General features: G+C 38.8%; 1 protein-coding gene across 1 annotated transcript; it reads right to left on the bottom strand.

Annotated features, from left to right (window-relative positions):
- Positions 1-204: 204 nt before the first annotated feature.
- On the bottom strand, positions 205-18,468 carry LOC132110752 (multimerin-2-like). Its single transcript, XM_059517616.1, has 8 exons — positions 18,037-18,468; positions 6,466-6,588; positions 6,086-6,192; positions 5,602-5,685; positions 4,781-4,963; positions 2,886-3,316; positions 1,288-2,800; positions 205-867 (listed from the first exon to the last, which is right to left on the bottom strand). Exons 1-8 carry the CDS (start codon positions 18,372-18,374, stop codon positions 464-466), a joined length of 3,183 nt encoding a protein of 1,060 aa, XP_059373599.1. The 5' UTR covers positions 18,375-18,468; the 3' UTR covers positions 205-463.
- Between the last annotated feature and the right edge of the window lie 1,170 nt (positions 18,469-19,638).

The raw sequence follows: 19,638 nt of genomic DNA, 5'->3' as shown, positions 1-19,638 counted from the left end.
TATGTAATATATTAAACAACCTGTCTAATTTGGAAAAAAAAAATGTTTCATCAGCCTCATTTTGAAAGGGTTATGACTAGACCTCATACGCTACAATATTTGTCCATGTTATTTTTTAAAAAATATATTTTTTGTTTCTTTGTTTTTGGTGAGCGTTGGTTCTCTTTGGTATTAACTGGAAAAGTACAATATCTTAAAATGTAAGGAATATCATGTAGTTGTCACATTGAAGCCAAATTTAAGACTTTTGATAGTCCACCAGATAGGGACACATCATCTAAACCTTACTCCTTGAAAACAATAACCTATCACAGTTACTAATAACATGAGCTGATATTTAAGTCTCTCAGATCCTGAAAGAGAAAGTGGTTGGCATTGCAAAAAAAAAAAATGTCAGATTTTTTTTTTCTTTTCTATTTTGTAATCCTACCGTCTTCTAGCACCTTTAGATTGTAGCATGTTCTCAGGTGGTCTGCAGCATTAGTAGACCCGCAAACGTGTTATCTTGTGGGTTGTTGCGTTCTATAGTTCCCTGAAGCAGCTCTAGACGGAGTTCCTCTCCTTGCTCCATCTGCAGGATACAGACACGTGTTGCAGGTGCACCCAACTTCCTCGGGTTCTGCCGCAAGGATGCAGCTACCTCTCCCCCTCTCTTTAACTGAGCCAGAGATGGGCCTGGTCCAAAGTCCAGTGTCACCACAAAGAGGTAAGCACCAGAAGTAGGAGCACGAAATATGCCTGTTTTTGGCGAGTATAAGTGTCCATGATTTAGGGTCACACTTTCAAAAAGTATTGTGCCAGATCCATTAGTACCTTCAGAAGTGCTGGCCAGGAACATAATTGGACTATCCGGGAGCTGACGAAGCACTGTTGGAAATCAAATGATAATGATAAAGTATTTCAATATGAGTGCTTGGAGGAAAGAAAAAAGGGATATAATGCAATAACAATTTACTTTTACTGGGGGCGCTTTTGTCATGTGAATGTCAGCTAACATTTACTCTAGGTTCAGTGTGAAGAACATTTTATATGTTTAATGACCACATTATCTGCATTATGTCTAGAAAAAGTTATTTTTAGATATTTACACTCTTCTGTTCAGGTAAGTTTTTTAATAATTTTGATGTTCCGTGTAAGTGGCAGGATGAATTCACAGTGTAATTCAAGGAAAATAGATTATTAACTACTAACTATTAACTAAGATTATTAACTATTCACCACATTATTAAGTGTGGTGAATAGTTTTGCAAGGTACTATATGTTTAATTCTCCTTAATATCTCCTTACCTGCGGACTCCAGTGATGCATCCCTCCTGCTGCGGTAATTCATTCGTTCTCCTGTCTGAACAGCTCTGTTATCTGCTCTCTTCTTTTGTCTCCTGTTCTGTTGTTTTGCTTCCTTTCTCTTCATCAATGCTGACAATTTATTCAAATCCACAGACACCTCAGAGCCAGTAAGTCCCTCTGTATTACTGAAAATGCTGTTAAAAACTCCAAGGTGGGTCTCCAGGTCCTTACGCAAAGCATCCACCTTGGACTGCAATTTCCCCTCCACACCACCAGAGGCAGAAGTTTTAGTACAGTTGCAACAAGAAGAACAGCGATGTACCTCAAGCTGTTTAATGTGAGCTCCAAGTTCTTTCACCATTTTCTCTAAAGTCCAGAAGTCATTATCAGAGTACTCTGGCAGTTCCTCGGACAAGACAAACCTTTCTTCCCCACGTCTCCTTTTGGTGCCCACCGAGACCCAGTCTGAAAGCACTGCGGGCTCATCTGCTGCCGCCACCTGGGTGGTAGCAGAGTTCAGCATTGAGGCCAAGCTGCGACTGTGTCCATTGATCTGCTCTTGCATATCTCTGATGCTTTTCCTCAATTCTGGAATAGAGAAACTTATTTTGTCCTCAGGAGATAATGCTATAAACTCCAACACATCTTCCTCCAGCAAAATCTCCAGTACCTCCGAGTGACGAATGGTGTCCTCAAGCAAGGTTTTAAAAATGCTATGTAATTGCTGGATTTTCTTGACTTCGGTCCTGTTCTGCTCCTGGAGTGTTTCAATGTCCTGCTGGCTGCCCAGCAGAGAGGCCTGGAGCTGGGTCACATTGTGCTGTAACATTCTGCTCTTTTCCTGTTCAAAAGCAAGGGACTTTTGCACATTTAGTAGCCCTAGTTTCAAATCTTCCACAGATGGAATCCAAGCACCATTGTCCAACATCTCCTGTGCCTCACTCTCATGGGCCAACTTATTTTCATTCGCTATCTCCATCACGTTAACTACAGTTTGTTCCAGTTGGGTCACAGATGCTCCAAGAGCGACACAGTCACAATCCCAACTTGCTGAACTTATATTCTTGTGAAACACTGTAAAGAGATGGTCGACATCAGACTCCATCTCCTGCATGGTGCTCTGGAGAACACTGATGTTGATGCTCAGCTCATTAATGCGGTCAAGAACTGCTACTTTGGCTGCCTCCACCTCTAAAACTGTCTCCATAAACTGAACCTGGCTGTTGAGGCCAGTCTGGACTATTTTCTCATCCAGATCTCCCCAACCATTCCGGATGTCCTTAATGTTTACAGTCACTTGTTCTTGTCCTTCAGTCAAGCCACTAAGTATCACTGTGTTGTTGATGACTTTTTTGTCCAGACGTGTGATGGCCTCCCAAACAGCTGCGCTCTCGTAAGACTGACTCTGTGCAGGATCGGTCTTTTTATTGCAAATCTTCTGTAGTTCCTTGTCCAGCCTCTCTTGCTCCTGCTGCACTTCTGACATTGATGTGTTCAGAGAGTGGAGATTCACCTAGAGCAAGATACACACATTTAGTACAATAGTTCTGCATGAATAAAAGTTGAGGTGCTGGTTGAGGTTGAGTCAAAATCCTGACCTGTAACATCTTCTGGTTACGCTTAATTTTGACATCCATGACTGTCTTGAAATTGGTCAGATTGTAGTGCAGCATGGTTTGCTGTGCGTGGAGCCTTGCTTCTATATCATTGCGGTGGTCGCGAAACTGAGCTTTTGTCTCCTCCAGCTTCTGGAAACTCTCCCTCAACTCTGCCTCAACAGCCTCCTGTGGATTGTGCTTCTCACCACCAACCTCTAGAGGCTCCGCGACCCGCCCCTGATCATGTCGAAGTTGGTCCATGTCCCGCTGCAAACCCTGCACCTCCTGAAAAAGCCGATCCAGGGTAAGATTGAAATTCTCCAACACAGGTTGTAGCTGAGACATCACAGCCTCTTTCAAGATTGGTAGGAGCCCATGGTGAAGAGAAGGTATTTCAGGGTGAGGAACACCTTCATTTACAGCATGAGGATCTGAAAGAAAAAAAAGATGGACATTGTGACAAAACTAAGCATGCTAGAGACATGAACTCTGAACTGGCCTTGTTTAGAAAGAATCTTAAAATAGATGTGTTCTCATTGGACATCTGTTTCTATGAACATTCTAAACAACTTACAAAGAGGGGAATCCCAGCACCAATATTCTTTTGTAGAATAATAACCACATTGCCAAAAATAGAAATTTGATTCTATTGTCATTCTTCATTTTCCATGTGGTATTGCTTATCCTCTTTGTGCTGCTCATGAGGAAACATCAATATCATGTCGGAAAGATTTATATCTCTGTTTCCAGCTCAGCATGGGCCATTCAACTGACCTTTGAACCTTTTAACTGACCCATCAACAGCCCACGATCTTTCACATCCCCTGCATTGTAAGAAATGTGTTTTGTTACATTTTTGTGCACAAGTTTCAGTTACAAGATTAAAGGAAGAGATGTGTGCATGTACAAATTCCCTGCTGGGAACCTGAATATCGAGGTCATGTGCTGTTTTTATTCTTTTTATTCACATGCTGTCAAAACACTGTCTGGAAAAGCTTGCTCCTTCTGGGTTTTTTATGATTGAGTCACGTTTTATTACCCTGAAAACATTGTTTTTACTCGCTGAACCACATCTCATACAGACACAAAAGCTCTGCCTACCCAGAACAATGGTTAACAAGAAGAAATTTCTCTATTCATGCTTAAAAAAAATTCTTTCTTTTGTTTTCTTTTTGGAATCCTCTGTGAGATAACAAACTTTTAAAAGAGGCTCTCAAGCGTTATGTGACAAATGTGTCCCTACATCAATACAGCCACAGCTGTTCAACGTTTTCTCAGTATAATGTGTGCCTGAATTCAATCTATATCTGAACCTCTGTGTCATTTCCATAGACCATTACATCACACTCACAACCATACAATGTATGGAGGGACTTTTTTTTTCCCAGGGAAAGACAGGATATCCTGTGCAGGAACTAGTAATGAGAAGAGACAGTAAGGAGTTGTCAAAGCAAAGGACTGGAGGTTTTCGCCCAGTCTGGAGCATTATTTACTGTTCTGTTAATCCGGCACCCTTTGGACAGAAGGATGTAAGAGAGACGGAATAATATCCCCATAATATCTCTGACAATGCATATTACAACCAAAGGAAGTGTTTCCAGTAGTTTGTATGTACAAGAGAGGGGAAAGCGAGACCTGCTGAATGCAGTACTTCAAAATCACAGCCTTCTAAAAAATGTTCAGTTTATGTAAAAACTACAGGTTGGAAAGTTTGAGTTACAAGAGCGCAAGTATAAACACAAGACTAAAAGCGGACTAATGAGTAGAAGAGTTGACCAGTTTGGTGTGTTGTTGTCTAATGTCAACCTCTGCAGTTCCATTTAACCACTTGTTAGCAATTTCTATGTGGTCAAAGCAAAGTCTGTGAGGTATATTGCATATATAATTTAACATACCTCTCCTCTCAAAGTGTTGATTGTTACGCCGTTCACGGACCGAATGAGGGCTGTGCTCATAGTCATCGATGGGCTCTGCTGCAGTTTGATTCTCTACATCAGATTTTTGAGTTTCATAGAGTGGGCCGCCAAACATCTGGTAATCACTCTGCTCTCTGTTCTCCTGAGTTAGTTTCTTATATCCTAAGAAAAGAGAAGAAAAATGTTACGTGACATTTTGGTTGTACTGACTGATGATGCCTTTGCCATCATGCACTCTTCTTATTTTGTTACTGACGGCACAAATGTGACCTGTACACTTGTGTGTTTGAATCTCTGGAAGGTCATTAGTAGGAGTGCTTAGTATCAGACTAATCAGCAGCATGAGAATTTCCAAGTTTGCATCCAAAGCCTTTGTTTTTGTCCCAACAACTAGCTCGAAGGATTATTTTTAGAACTGTGGATTTAACGGCCTCCTCGTGCTATTATTCTAGCGTGTTCCAGTGCATGTGTGTATTTATCCAAGACTGTTTTTGTTTTGTCCATGCTTGGACTGAAGCACAGTCATACACGTTAACACCCTGTGTGGGCTTGCCCCTTGCCTTCACAATGCTCATACACCCTTTTCTGTTTTCACTTTTGGGGCAATAACATTCCCATAGCCAGCTATTATTTGCACAAACATGTTTTTGTCACTTCCTCGGTTTGTTTCAGCAGTCAGGCCAGTGTCGCAGGTATATACTCATGCATGACTAGAATTCTGTACCATGTTTTTATTAGAGATTATTTAATTACAGATTGTAAATGTTTTGATTTTTAACAAAAATTTTTACATCACATACGTATGTCTGTTGCTTCATGTCTCCCCGGATGTTCAGTGCCTGCCACAGTGGGGTCTTCAGATTCAGAGACGTGGCCGTCTGTGACTGACAGAGCACAGCAAAAACAGAGGGAAAGTAATGTTAAACCATTCTTATGTTTTCATGAACATATGGCACCTCACAATTTAAAAGCATCTTTTACACACACAATTTTATATTTATGTAAGACAATCTGGTCCAATTAACAGTAGATGAAAGACGGGATGTTTATACACTTCTGTCCAAGTGTATTCAAATCTCTAATGTTGTCACATGTATACAAGAGAGGAGTAACACCATGTTAAAACTTTTGGAAATGGCAATACCAGTGTAAAATCAAACTTTTATCACAGTAATTAAAGTTTATCACTGACTAATGAAGCAAGTCAGGCATGATGTTGCAGGCACTTCTTGTTCTTGGTTCTAGCATTATCTTAAGCACTGTTGTGTCAAAACTCATCAGTACCTGTCTCCTCACAGTTTTCCCCAGCATGCCCAGGGCAGCATCGCCACTGCAGTGCAGTGTAGATTTTCTCCTTCTGCCTGTACACCGGCCGAGTGGACAGCTTGTACCTGCATACACATACAGGGATTTTATTAAGTCATGCTACATAAAGCTATGCACTTTGCAGATTAAGTTAGCGAAGTAATAGATGTCTTTGTTAAAATACCTTTTCTAACTTAATATACAGAGGGAAAAATGAAAGGGATTTTTACTTCCACATCCCGTCTGTTGCACTCAAGCAGGTGAGACGTGTTTGAAAACAGTTGTTATGTTTGGTGCCCCTAGTGGCACAGAATCTACATTTCACCTATTTTACTTTTAAGATATGATATATTACTTACATGACTAGCTGGCAGTCGGGGATGCCGTTAGGACAGGGGCTCAGGTACTTAATGATGTACTTCTCAGTTCCACAGGATACTGCCACAGTAACAGCATGCTTGTGAACAAACGCACACCAATTCCTGAAAGGGAGAGCGAATGACAGCTGCACAATTATACTCTATAGTAAACAGCACAAGTTTCATATTGGTCAAGGCCAGAAGTTTATTGTACTTAGCAATAATACAATTATTTATGTGTGCTTGTGTTTAGCTTTTCTCCTAGTTTTCAGGGTCAAGCCTAAATATATTTCATTGTCTACAGGCAAATATCAACCTACAAAATGATACATTAAGCCCTTTAATATGTTTCTTGGAATGCATCCATGGTAATCTCTAACTAGTTTGAATCAATAGCCAGATGTTTTCTTCAAAGTTTCGCCATTTACAGCAACATAAAGAGTAAACATGCTGGAATCCTGCTCTAACACTACATCAAGAAAGCTTTTCACAATATTAATAATTTACCCACGGTTATTTTTGATAGTTTCCCTCATATAGAAGTTCTGCAACTATACAAAGCACGTGAACATTTAATAAGACTAGCCATGAGACCGTTTATGATTGGTTGTTTGTTGCTAAACATCTTGACATTACTTCCTCACACACTGTTAACATTTGTAGATAACCTCTTTTCAGGGTCAGAAGTGGTGCTAAACATCTTTCAAAATTACAAGCTTGAAACATTCAAATGGTTCCAATCATGCAGAATTTTCAGATCCATATGAGCTTTGAACTTTTGCAGGTAGACCCTATGCGTCGTTGCTTTACACAAAGGTCAATGAAGGTCTGTACTACAAGTTTAGAGAGGTTGGTTACTGATTGAGGGTGGCTGACCAGAAAAACAAAACCCTCTGAGATTACATTGAGTTCAGCTGTGAAGTCCTTTTTCTTAGGTCACAGCAGAGCTGATGATGATGAGCTGCAGTTATTTTGCATCATAAGAGCTGATCTTTGACACAAGTCTTTATTACTGATTATAAGTAAACCGGTAACCTCTGAGCAGAGATCAGAGGTTTGTTGAAGTTTAAGGCTGGACAGACAAGGCTCTCTGTGTAATTGGTTGTTTTAACTTGCTCAATCCTCTTGATCTATGATTCATAGTCCACAAGAAAGACAGGTCAAAACCTACCTCCCCATTCCCCTCCATTTCTGAGTTGTGAATTGTTTTGGTTGTAATAGTTCAGTCTTTGTCAACAGTAAATGTGTTCGGTATGAGCTTGAGAATGAGAAACTCTGTATTTGTCTCTCCATTAATCCAACATGAATGTATAGGGCAGATCAGGTCAACAGGGCCAGTACTTTCCAAAAGAATTGTGATGACTAAATGACTGAGAATACATGAGGTTGAGTTTTTGATTTGTGTACCGCATCTAAACCCACAGGCACATCCAACATAGACAAGTGAATCAGTCAAGCAAAGTTGCACTTCGGTTTTAAGCCAAAACACAACACAAACATACTTCTTCCAACACTGTTGGCCCTTGTGATGGTAACATGAAGAGAAGCAAGTAACCACACCATTCATGTATGATTAGTAATACCTAATACATTTTAGATCATTAGACGATGAAACCTAGAGCATGACTTATCCTAGAGAGCTTTAAGCAAGGTCTGAGCTGACAAAATACAGCTGTATACCACACATGCCACAGTTAGTCTTACATAAAGAGCTTTAGTGCCAAATAAAACAGACAAAAAACAACAACAACAACAACTCACATTTTCAGTACACATTTTCAGTATAAAGTGTAACAGTAAGGCAAAACATCCAAGTGGTTAATCTTGTGCAACACAAGTTTTCTGGAAATGCACACTAACTAAAAATGTTAGAGTAAAAACAAAGAGTATTTTGAGCATTACTTGGTCATTCCTCTGATATTATATTTGTCTTTATAACTAAGCTGACTGTAATGTGCTCAGTGATTAATATGATCTGAAGGTAAAGGGATTAAAGATCTCAAGCACATGAATCATTATAGGTTACAAACCTGTGATTTTGCTTTATTCTGGGGCAAACTGGGATTAACGGATTAAAGGATGGTGCACAACAGATTTCCTTCTCGCTGCCTTCATCTCTGGTTTACATTATCTTCTGTAACCCCTTAGAAGAGGTTAAATTGAGCTGATTGAGCTTAAATTGTTGGGTACACAGTACACACATTCTGTCTCCATTTAATGAGTGTAATTGTTAAAAAAACTACAATTCCACTGCATCTCAGTTTTCTTGGTTGACAAAAAGTTATGTACAGAACTAGGTGTTAAGTTCTGGATCGCTTGGGTTAAAAGTCTACTGGACTAACACATACTACAACTAAATATATTTCAGTGCTGTTTGCACATTGTGTATACTTATATACAACGGATCCTTTTCTCTAATCAGTACCTTTTCAGACTTGAATTAGATTTTATGTCACTTCCTGCCATATAGTTCTATGAATGGGCATCTCTGTAAGCACATTGCTTTTCCTCTTGCTTTTTGCTGATTAGTGTCCCCTCATGGGAAGGAAGCATCTGACGCTCTGTCCCTCCCACAAACTTCCCTCATCCTGTGATCCTTACACAACGAAAATACCCACGCAAAAGACTCAGATGACCTCTAACCTTTAGCTGCTTTGTTTCATAGTTTCCCTAGATCCTGTGTCATTTTCCAGAAAGTGTAGTGTAAAAAAATCTTTCTCCTAATCAGTATTTTTGGTCTTGTTTTTAATATCTAAACATCCTTAAGACAATATATATTTACTTAGTAAATTTCAACTAAACTGAAGAAGATATCACTTACTTTCAGATAATGTACACTGCTGTTCAAAAGTTTGAGGTCAGTAAGATTTTTCATGTTTTTGAATGAAGTGTCTCATGCTCACAAAGGCTGCAAAATAGTTGTGAAATATTATTACAATTTAAAATACAATTTCTATTTTAATATTTATTAAAATGTAATTAATCATTACTCCCAGTCTTCACTGTCACTTGATCTTCCAAAAATCATTCTAACGTTGATTTGGTGCTCAAAAGATATTTTGTACTCAGTCTTAAAAATAGTGAAAACATGATTATTTTTTAAACATTATGAATGTCTTTACTGTCACTTTTGACCAATTTAAAGCATCCATGCTGAAAAAAGTATGAATTTCTTATCAAAAAAATTAATACAAAAATCTTTCCGACCTTAATAATTTTAATGGTATTGTAGTGGTTCTTGAATTAAGTATTTTTTTCTTACCACATTGTAAAATAATGAACATGGCAAGCTATAACATGTATACCAATGCCTGTTACAAATCAAAGAGCTTTGATGTTTATAGCAGATATTTATCCTACTGTATACATAATATTAAGGCTGAATATTAATGGTTTTGTTTGACTCTGGATCCTCTATACAGGTTTCTCATTGGCTCTCACTGTTTTACAGCAGCTGCAATAGATAAGACATCCATGTCATTCTACTGATTCTAATTCAATAAAGAAAGCTCATGATAAGCAATTGAAGTGGTGAGTTTATATTGATTCGAGCACAAAAGGAAACAGGGCTTTTCGACGGACAGACCTCTGTTGAGATTGGTTAAGACCCAAGAAATAAATTGATTGCAAAACCTTTTTTAAGGCCAGAACATAAACTAGAGCTGCTTCCTGAGATTGGACTCAGGATAAAAGCAGATTAACTAAAACACATCAGAGAAAGAAGAGTGCGAGAGGATTTGAAAACTGAACATGGAGGTCAGATTTAGATGGATTCAGGGGATTTCAGTGACAAAAGATGTGTGTCTTGATTATTTGACTATTTGTTAAACAAGGTTTTGTTTCTTGAGAACGTAATTTGTTTTGACATATGATTTGTTGTGATATTCCAGCAGCTGTTTTTTTTTTTGTTCAGAAAGCTTGAGAAACTTTGTGTAGTCAAATTTCTATTTTTAATTATTTCCGACAATTTTTTTTAAAGGGTTAGTTCACCCAAAAAATTCTAATTAGGCCATAAATTACTTACCCTCAAGTCATCCTAAGTGTATATGACTTTCTTCTTTCAGACGAATCCAGTCAGAGTTATTTAAAAAAAGCTCTTTGATCTTTCAAGCTGTTTAATGGCACTCAGAGGGTGTTGCACTGCATTAGTCCAAGAGAAGTTTAATAAAAAGTGCATCCTTTAAAAAAAAAAAGTGTCTCACAGGGTTCCGGGGGGTGATCAAAGGCATTCTTTTTTTTTCAACTTTCATCTTTATTGGAGTTTTATGACAGCCATAACAAGAATAAAATAAAATAAACAATAATACATTGAACCAAATCAGAGGAGGTCAAGGAGGAGGTATCTAGTACATTGAAGACAGAAATAAGTCAACTTGTAGTCTTTGGAAATACTGATAAATGAACCACCCATCTACCTGAGTTCTACCATCTTTTGTGCAAGTTTACCCAATCACCATCCGTAGAGTCTTACAAACTTAAAACACACCGTACAGTCATATTGGGAGAAACAATTAAGCTGATTCTAATGTCAGAAAATTGGACCACTTTTCCCATTTTTCTTTAAATAATGAATCCTTTAATCGTATAGTGTAGGTTAATTTTTCCATTATAAAAATGCTTTGAATTATGCTTGTCCATTGCTGATGATCTGGGATGCTTGGTTTGAGCCAAAGTCTAGTAATAGCCTTTCGTGCCGCAGATAACAAAATCTTGGTTAAATAAAGGTCCTCCTTCCGCACGCTTTCTGTGATGTTTCCAAGGAACATAACTTTACAATCCTTTGGGATCGTGTATCCCAGCACCTTCTGTAAAGAATTGTTAACCATAGTCCAAAATGGTTGAATTTTAGGACATGTCCAAAAGATGTGGGCGTGATTTGCCTTACTACTACCACAGTTCCTCCAGCAGTCTTGAGGTATCCCAAGTTGTTTACTCTTCAGGTAAGGAGTGATGAAAAACCTTATACAACACTTCCAATTAAACTCTCTCCACTGTTGGGAGTTCGTCGAGGTCTGGAGTAGACTGCATGTTTGATACCATTCCTCCTCTGTGAGAGCAGTTTTTAATTCACACTCCCATTTTGCTTTTACATAGAGTGTAGTGTTTTTCAAGTTCTCCAGCAGACTGCGATAGAGTTTAGACACAATCTTGTTAGTCTTTTGTTGATAAGCACCACACATTGTTTCAATAAGAGGGTTTACCACGTCGGAAGAAATCCCCTTAATTTCCTTGCAGTAATAATCTCTCAACTGAAAATACCTGAATAGATCATGGTTATTTAGATCAAAACTATCCTTTAGCTCCTGGAAACTCTTCATCTTGTTGTTTTTGATAGCTATGCAGAAAGCCGTCAGGCCTCTATTCATCCAATCCTTAAAAGTCCTGTCATAAGTACCCGGCTTAAATCTATTGTCCATTGCGATCCATCTCAGTATTTTTTGATCATTTTTAAGTTTAAATTGCTTAATCAGAGAGAACCATATCTCAAGGGAAAACTTAACTATCGGATTCAGACCCTTCCTTAGATTGTCGTCTAGGCCTTCCTCCCCCAACAGGGTTTGAACATTATAGTCTGGTACATTATAAATCTCAATATCTTTCCATCTTGCAATATAAGAGTTATCACACCAAAGGCATAAAGGTCGTAGTTGTGCAGCTTGAAAGTACAGTTTTAAGTTTGGTAAAGCCATCCCACCTTTCTCTTTTGGGAGATGCAACGTAGAGAGACGTATTCTGGGGCGTTTCCCCCCCCATATGAACCTTGACACCATTTTGTCCCATTGTGCAAATTGTTGGAGTGGTATTTCGACTGGGAGCGACTGAAACAGGTACAGGAGCCTTGGCATAATATTCATTTTAATTACATTTATTCTGCTACTAAAATCTAACGGGTAGGTCGACCATCTCTCCAAATCTTTTTTTATGTTATTATTTATTGGCTTATAGTTTGTTTTGTATATCAGCTCAGGGTTCTTTGTTATGTTTACACCTAAATATTTCAGTGTTTTTGTTTTCCAATTTACATTTAATTTATTTTTAATTTCTTCTCCTGGACAGTAATTAAAATGAATAATTTGAGTTTTTGTGATATTTAGTTTATAACCAGAGCAAGCATGAAACTGTTCAATCACCTCTAAAGGTTTAGGGAGAGAGGTGTCCAAGTCCTGCAAGTATAGCATAACGTCGTCAGCAAACAATCCTATTTTGTGCTCCATATGTCCCATGGTGATACCCTTTAATCCCTCCTCTTGTCTGATAGCCTGTGCCAGTGGCTCAATATACAGAGCAAAGAGGATGGGGCTCAGACAGCAGCCTTGCCTCGTTCCTCTGCTCAAATAGAAACGATCTGCTAGAGACCCATTTACCTTGATTCTGGCAGTAGGCTGTTGGTAAATTGCCCTAATAATTTTTATTGAGTCTTGATCGAATCCAAATCTTTCCAGCGTCTGATACAGAAATTCCCACCCCACCCTGTCGAATGCCTTTTCAGCATCCAGACTTATAAAAGCTGCACTTAATTTATCTCTCTTGATTTTTCCGAGTATGTGTAGGGTTCTTCTAATATTATCCTGTGTTTGTCTCCCTGGAATGAACCCACTCTGATCTTCATCGATCAAATCTGTAACAAATGATTCCAGTCTTTTAGCAATAATTGAAGTATACAATTTATAGTCCACGTTCAAAATGGAAATGGGTCTGTAATTAACACAATCATCTCTATCTTTCCCCTCTTTAGGAATCAGAGACACAATGGCCTCTTTCCAAGATGGTGGAATGCGGCCTTCCTTTATCGTCCAGTTAAAAGATCTTAATAAAATTGGGTTCAGATTGTCACGAAATTTTCTGTACCATTCCGCAGGAAACCCATCACCACCCGGAGTTTTATTAGTCTTCATTTTACCCAGCGCTTTATTTAATTCTTCTAGTGAAATCTCTTTGGTGATTGTTTTGTTCTGTATCATCCCAATGCTAGGTAAATCTAATGAATAGAGAAAATTCCTTATGTAACAGTTGTTCACGGTCTCGTCTTGTGAATAAAGTTTTTGATAGTAATCTCTAAAAATCTTTTCAATCTCCTCAGGCTTAGTTTCAATTTTCTGTGATATTGGATTTTTAATTTTATGAATTGCAGTATTCATTTGTTGTTTCCGCAATCTACGAGCAAGTAACTTTGCTGACTTGGGACCAAGTTCATAATAACTTTGCTTGACGTATCTTGCCTTTTTTTCTACTTCTTGATTAAGTAATTCTTCTATTTGTGTTTTTACTTCCATTATCTGTTTTTGTGTATCTAATTCTCTATTATGTTTAAATTTATTTTCTAACTCTTTCAAAGTATTCATCAATTTTTCATATTTCTCTTTTCTAACTCTCTTGAGTTGTGCATTTATAGCTATTAGTTTTCCCCGCACCACAGCCTTCAACGCATCCCAAAGAATTAAAGGGTCAACTTCCCCATTATCATTTTCTCTAAGAAATGTATCAATTTCCTGCTTAATATCATTCACAATTTTTTCGTTGTTAAGAATACCCACATTGAGCCGCCAAACAGAGTTTTTGGGTGCAACGTCTATTTGGATAGTTAAGAAAATTGCATTATGATCAGAGATATCAGCGACTCCAATTTTACAATCCAACACTCTGTAGCATGTTTCCTTTTGCATTAGAAAATAATCAATCCGCGTATGTACAGAGTGCGGAATAGAGTAATGTGTATAGTCTCTTTGCGTGGGGTGTAATAGCCTCCATACATCTACAAGTCCAGTTTCTTTAAGTGTATTGTTTACAAATTTTCCAATTGATTTTTTATTTCTGGTTTGACTAGTTGTGTCCAGATTATAATTCAGTATTACATTGAAATCCCCACCACAAATACAAATTCCCTCAGATTCTAGGGAGATCACATCAAATAAGTCTTTAAAAAAAGATCTATCACTATTTGGAGGTGCATATATACAAACTAAAGTCAATATGCTATTTCCAACTTTGCCCTTCACTATAACAAAGCGCCCCTCTTTGTCTTTTATTTCTTTATATACGTCTAGTTTCAATGACTTCGAGATGAGGATGGCTACACCTCTTTTGTGGCTTTGAACGTGAGAGCTGTAGTATATTTCCTCATATCCAAATTTTTTTAGTTTCTTGTGCTCTTGTGGCGACAAATGGGTCTCCTGCAGAAAGATAACGTGCTTATTTTCTTTCTTTATTTTTGTCATTACCTTTGCTCTTTTGATTGCATTTCCAAGACCGTTTACATTCAGTGACAATATTTCAAGTTTTTGTACCATCACATAATAATAAAATAAAATGTAGTTTTTCCTTCTCCCAAAGCCTCCAAAACAAAAAGCAACAAAAAAAAAGAACTAAAAAACACACCGAAGTACATTTCAAATGAACACAATGACTTCCAAAATGAGGTACTGAAAGTACACTCAGGGTTATAATCCCAACATTAAGTGAGGGGGAAAAGCCTTGCACAAAGCGAGGGCCCCCTTCCAGAACTAGTGATAACGTCCAATGAGTTTCACTCATTCCAGCTCGAGCTTGTCATCCTCAAAGTAGGGTAACGTAAATATATTCCTAAAGCCTATAATAGAAACTTTATAAACTACAATTGTAGATCTAATCAGCAAATGCTTTATGTGTGGGATATTGGTCCCAAAATAAACAAGCGAGAAGTACCTGTAGCACATGTCGAAGTTTAGTTAACTGCTAGGGCGAGGAACGTTGAAATTCCTGCAGTCGGCCGCGTACGCGTTTGATTGTTCCGTTGTCTCCGTGACGAGGAACGGGTTGCCATGGTGACGCGCTCTCCAGCTGATCCAGCAGGACAGCCGTGTCAAGACCTCCGCGATCCCGGGGCTCCTCCACCTCGATTCCCCGATCTCTCATCTCACGCATAGCCTCCGCCGGGGTGTGACACAGCCGTGGGCCCGAGTCCCAATGGATTCGAAGGTTAGTGAAAGGTGATTGAAATCGGATGCCTTTGGCCTTTAGCGCGCTCTTTATATGTTTATAAGCTCGGCGCTGTTGCACCACAGCCGTGGTATAATCATGGTCAAACGTTACGGGCTTATCTCGTATGAATATCTTCTTCTGCCACGCGTTTTTCAGTACAGCCTCCTTGATCTTAAATTCAAGAAAGTTCACGATGATGGATCGTGGAGGGGTATCCGCGGTGGGTTTGGGGCCGAGGGAGCGATGAGCTCGTTGTATTTGCGTGTCAGTACCCTCGTTGATCAACCTTTCACTTCGAAGTAAGTTTTCAACGAAGGTTATTGTAGAGTTGCCCTCTTCTCCTTCGCGGACCCCATAAATCCTCAGGTTATTCCTTCTCCCTCTTGATTCCAGGTCATTAATCTTGTCTATCATCTTCTTTTGTTCCTTTAGTGATTGTTTGAGTGCGTCATTAGCTGCCGTTGACCAAGTCTCAAGCCCTCCTATGCGATTTTGAGCTTCTTCGAGTTTTTCACTCTGTTCCTGCACCGCTAGCTTTGTCACTGTTAGTTGCTGGTTGATGTCATGTTTGAGAGTATTCATCTCTTGTTTGATGTCCGCTTTGAATGCATCCAGATCCGATTTTAGCTCCGACCGCAGGTCACTTATCTGCTTGCTAATACTTAGCATCGTCTCGTGTAAGGTCTGCGTTGATGCCTCGCCGTCGCCATCTTCTATTTCTGCGTTCGCATGTGCTTCGTCTTCGTCATCTTTTTGCATTCTCCTAGGCCCTTTCTTGCTTCCCCCTGGCATATTTTCAGACAAAATTTGTCTTTCAACTGTAATCAACTTGAATTTCAGGGGAAAGTACAACCCAACTTTGAGGAGCTCAAAGACTAATCCGCCATACTAATCAGCCGTCAACCGGAAGTCCGATCAAAGGCATTCTGTAGTGAATCGATGCATTTTTGTAAGAAAAATATCTATATTCAAAACTTTATTCCTTGTCACTTTAATGTAGCTTGTGCCAACAGTTGTACACAGAAGCGGGCTGATAATGTATGAGGTCAGCATTGCGCATGCGCTGCTCAGTCTTGTGGAAAAACAATGTTTTTTAACAGGAGCAAAGGATCAAAGTTTCCTTACTTTAGCAAAGGAGAACCAGTCTCCTCTTGGCTTATATCAAAATCCTCCTACATTCTTCTTTACAAATCTTTGTTTTGTATTTGTAATTCGTGACTGTTGTTATTTATTTGGCATTAAACAGCTTGAAAGATCAAAGACCATTTTTTTTTAAATAACTCCGACTGGATTCATCTGAAAGAATTAAGTTATATACACCTAGGATGACGTCAGGGTGAGTAATTTATGACCAAATTTTCATTTTTGGGTGAACTGACCCTTTAACTTTCCAGATAAGTACAAAACATGCCCTCTGTTACCATGATCAGTGATATTTTGTCCTTGTCCATAAGTATTCTAACTTCCTCCAATTTTGTGCTCCTGGACATCAAACTCTCTCTGTCACTCTGTCTTTCTTTCTAACTATTCAGAGCTGTCCATGCGTGCCAAGACATCACATCTCTAAAAAAAGATTCTCTTCTTTCATCCACAGCCCGAGACCTCCCCTAAAGTACACCTGGTATTTAACAAACCTTTTATGTTACCCTAATCTAGGCTTTAATGATAAAAGATAAAACATCTGTAATTAATAAATTACTGTACAATATTTAATACCTCAAATCAAATTAAATTCCAATTCAGTACCCACATGAACTGGAGTTTGATCAATTCTCAGTTCAATTCTGTAATGGGATTTTAATAATACCCAAACCAGATGTTCTTCCTTTAATTACAGTGACAACATATTAATTACAAGGACTGTAGTGGAGGGTGAATTTGGGGTGTAATGTATGTACACTGATCTCAAAGTGCTGGAAACATTCGGCTCCTAAGTGCTCCAGGTAATTAGGCTGACTTATTTTTTAAGAGAAAACATATGGGCACTCTTGACACTTTGAGGAGATGTAAGGTCATAGGACACCTTTAAGTACAGTATTTTCTTAATAACGGGTACTTCCCAATGTTTGCTGAAACGCTTTTCCTGTGTTTGGTTTCCACATCAGTCAAATGCTGATGTTAACAGAGATGGAGTAGATAAGAAACTTGAGGAAGTGATGGAGAGGAATCCAACTTTACTTCGTTTTTACAGCAATTGTTTCACTAGCTCATCTGCTTCAGCCTCATGTGGCATATTTTTCGAAAGAGATTCATTATTTTATTCAGCTAGAATGTATTAAACTGATCAAATGTGGCAGTGAAGACGTTGTTTCAAAAAATTGCTTTGAGAAGAAACATGACGAAGTGTTGAAGAACCCAACTTTACCCAACTTCACAAGCTGCTGCTCTGCTTCAACATGGGTGGCTCTCCAGGATAAATAATGAGCTCTGAAACCATGTAAACCATGCATGTTTTTACAACATGTATGTAATGAGCCAGATTAATAGGATACTGACAACCCCTTTTTCAGCTAAAACTCATGAAATGATTTTGCATTTTTGTACAGTGTGGTCATGATTATGTGTTTGAATCAAATGAAGCAAGATGAATGAATGAGCAACAGCAACACTTACCCAGTGCGAGGTAAAGAGTCCTTGGTCTTAGTTGCAATGGATGGGTCCACTGTTCCCTTGGGCATGTCTGGAGAAAGATGTCCATGAGTGGGATCATGGTGTCCATGACCAAGTGGATGGTGGACAGATGCATAGACATCAGGGCTCTGTCTGTTTAGTCCTTGACCATGATGAGGTGCTCCAAACCCAACCAGTGGAACTCTATGGTCCCATCCACGACCATCAGACATGTCCTTCAGCTCATCGTCCTCTTCTACCTCTGGGTCTCTGGCTCTGACCTCACATCGTGCTGCGAGAAGCAGCCCCTGCAGTAGCACGACCAACCTCAGCACCACCATATCTGTGTGCTCCTCAAAATGCACAGAAACTGCTACAAACACGAGAGAATAAGATGTTGTAAAGTCGTTGCTCTCTGGTGCTTTATGGAAACTCTCCGCCCCCCATCTCGAAACTCATCCTCTCCCTCCCTCCTCCTGTCAGTCCACTCCCCTCCATTCCCTGTCCCCCACCTCTATCTAACCCCCTCCCTCATCTTAATAGTTTCAAAGACCTCCAACAATCCTCGGAAATGAAACGCCTGCCAAATCCTTCCCCCGCCCCCTATCCCCCACACACCTACCCATGTCTAGCTCATTCCCCATGGAAAGGTCGCAGAGACTGGAACAATGAGACTCGTCAGCTCTCAAGCTTTACATGCTCAAAGGTGCTGGACACAAACAATTGACTGTATGAGTGAGGAAGCAGTTCATTTCTCTTGGCTGATCACCAGAAATTGTACTCTGTTATCGCCTCTTGCTGCTCTAGTCTCCACTCGACACTAAGCAGCTTAGGAAAAGGATGTTAAAACTGAATTTAAGTGTATTACGAGAAGATAAAAGGACCATGTTTGTTAAACACAAAATCATTAAAAAAAGTACTCCGTTTAAGAGGAAACTCTCTTTTCCCCATATATTAAATAGCAAATGGCTTCAAGGGATAATTCAGCATAAATGTGACATTTCTGTCAAAGACATTGTTCAAATTTGTTTTGTTTTAAATGAATGCTATTCGTATGAACTTTCTAATAATCAAAGAATCCTGAAAAGATATATCATAATTTCTTCAGCACCAAATCTGCATATAATATATATTATTATAATATATATAATTATAATTATTTCTGATGGATCAATGAAGACAAATTCAACTTTATCACGTTAATAAATTTGATTTTCAAATATTAAAATCTGAAACTTTTTAATTTATTTTTTTAAGTTTAATAATATTTCACAATACTGCTGTTTTTACTGAATTTTACTTGAAGTCTACAGACACCACTTGTGATACTGTCATGATGATTTTGCATCATTTTTTAAGCTTGAATGCCTCTGGCCCATTCTTTATATCTGCATAGAGACAATGGCTGAATTCTTTAAAGAAAGTCAAAAACGCTTTGGAACAGTGTTTTTGAGTGAACTGTCCCTTTAAGAAATATAATATAAAGCTGGGAGGCCCTTCCCTGGCAGCAGTGTAAGAGAACATGGAGTTATGACTATTGTTTAGTCAAAGGATGAGTCAGTGTTTTAGTTTTCTCTGCTTTACCATACTTACAGAAACAGATGT

Source organism: Carassius carassius, chromosome 30 (genome assembly GCF_963082965.1).
Source record: "Carassius carassius chromosome 30, fCarCar2.1, whole genome shotgun sequence".
Taxonomy (NCBI): Eukaryota; Metazoa; Chordata; class Actinopteri; order Cypriniformes; family Cyprinidae; genus Carassius; species Carassius carassius.
The sequence above is the reverse complement of the archived record's forward strand: the minus strand, read 5'-3'. Positions and strand labels throughout refer to the sequence as shown.

Excerpts from the sequence above, each read along its gene's own strand:
- LOC132110752 (XM_059517616.1), bottom strand. The coding sequence starts at position 18,374 with ATGGTGGTGCTGAGGTTGGTCGTGCTACTGCAGGGGCTGCTTCTCGCA. Across the intron at positions 4,964-5,601 it reads ACATGAAGCAACAGACATAC|GATATAAGAAACTAACTCAG; the intron begins GTATGTGATGTA and ends CTCTTTTCTTAG. Across the intron at positions 868-1,287 it reads TGCATCACTGGAGTCCGCAG|TGCTTCGTCAGCTCCCGGAT; the intron begins GTAAGGAGATAT and ends GATTTCCAACAG.